Source organism: Saccoglossus kowalevskii, chromosome 11 (genome assembly GCF_978046115.1).
Source record: "Saccoglossus kowalevskii chromosome 11, keSacKowa6.1, whole genome shotgun sequence".
Lineage (NCBI taxonomy): Eukaryota > Metazoa > Hemichordata > Enteropneusta > Harrimaniidae > Saccoglossus > Saccoglossus kowalevskii.
Genome location: NC_140651.1, coordinates 3,628,612 through 3,630,291, shown reverse-complemented (window position 1 = coordinate 3,630,291; position 1,680 = coordinate 3,628,612). Strand labels below are relative to the sequence as shown.

The window sequence follows — 1,680 nt, the reverse complement described above, 5'->3', positions numbered from 1 at the left end:
ACCCACTGCTACCTGAGTTTAACCACTCTCGGCAACCCACTGCTACCTGAGTTTAACTTATTCCACTCTCGGCAACCCACGACTACCTGAGTTCAATTTATTCCACTCTCGGGGCAACCCATTGCAACCTGACACAGTTTAACTTATTCCTCTCTCGGAAACCCACTGCTACCTGAGACAGTTTAACTTATTCCACTCTCGGCAACCCATTGCAACCTGACACAGTTTAACTTATTCCACTCTCGCAACCCACTGCTACCTGAGACAGTTTAACTTATTCTACTCTCGGCAACCCACTGCTACCTTAGTTTAACTTATTCCACTCTCGGCAACCCACTGCTACCTGAGTTTAACTTATTCTACTGTCGACAATCCCTGCTACCTGAGACAGTTTAACTTATTCCACTCTCGGCAACCAACTGCTACCTGAGTTTAACTTATTCCACTCTCGGCAACACACAGCTACCTGAGACAGTTTAACTTATTCCACTCTCAGTAACCCACTGCTACTGAGATTCTACTTGCTGTAATAAATTATCTGTAATTTTGTTTTGTTTTTGCTATGGCTTTGTTCCTTGAGCAGGGAGTCCCCTAGAGTTCAGTTTACTTTTATCATGTGTTTTCCCGTATAGCGCACAAGCTGTCAGTCACCCATTTTGCCGTTTCGTCCACGTTCTCGTCCGTCAGTTCTGATTTTACACGACATAATATATTCTCATCCACAAACCCACCCACGCACCCAAACCACCCAAACAACACACAAAACTCACCCACCCACCCAGTATGTAGCTATTCTGTAATTTACGTTACACTTTTCGCTTTAACTTCATGCAATTTCCTCTTTGTTCTGTTTCATCTAGTTTAATATTTGTATTACAATTTGGTGTAATGCTTGTGTTTTAGTGTGTGTTCCGTAATAAATCATTGCTTTCTCTGCCAAAAAGGTGTTGCATTTTTGTTGTTGTTGTTGTTGTTGTTGTTGTTGTTGTTTTATACTACGGCACTACATCTAAACAAACATCCAGAATTACATACACGGCAAAGAAGTCTTGCAAATGTATCTTCGTGAGGTAGAGCACGTCTCGTCCTCCCAAAACAGATCATCCTTCTTTAAACCACATGTTCTCGATGTTCCCGGTATACCATCAATCCAATTTGTCCAGTTTCCAAGCAGAACATTCTCATCACTACGAGACCAGTACCAAGTATCATTATCAAAAACGTCACTCAGACCAATCCAGTAATCATCACCCATTGCATATGCAACGGCTTTGTTAGCTATGTATTCTTCTTCTCTACTATTTAATATATCTACCAGATGACCGCCTTCTGAAAAGACTAATTGTTCACAATTGTACTTGGCTTCATGCCAAGTCAGTTTGTCTCCATAAGGGGAGAAATAATAACAGGCCGATTCATTCTTGTTGTAGTTCACATAATCCTGGGTACAGTCTGCAAGGATATCAAATATCATCATATCATTTTAATGATAGTATTAGGCATAGTCAGTAATTATAAAACATTGCACAGAAATCTCTGCAGATTATTTCATAAAATACAAACCCATGCAGTTAAATTGGGGGAAATACTACAATAACGTGTACGGTCAAAGAGAAGAGACACACAAAATTATGTGTATACACAATGTTGCACTTCATTTTAAAACAATGCCCAGGGCTA

General features: G+C 40.2%; 1 protein-coding gene across 1 annotated transcript; it reads right to left on the bottom strand.

Moving 5' to 3' along the window:
- Positions 1-1,027: 1,027 nt before the first annotated feature.
- LOC146735875 (snaclec purpureotin subunit beta-like) lies at positions 1,028-1,474 on the bottom strand. Its single transcript, XM_085505575.1, has one exon. It carries the CDS (start codon positions 1,472-1,474, stop codon positions 1,028-1,030), a length of 447 nt encoding a protein of 148 aa, XP_085361701.1.
- Positions 1,475-1,680: the final 206 nt, after the last annotated feature.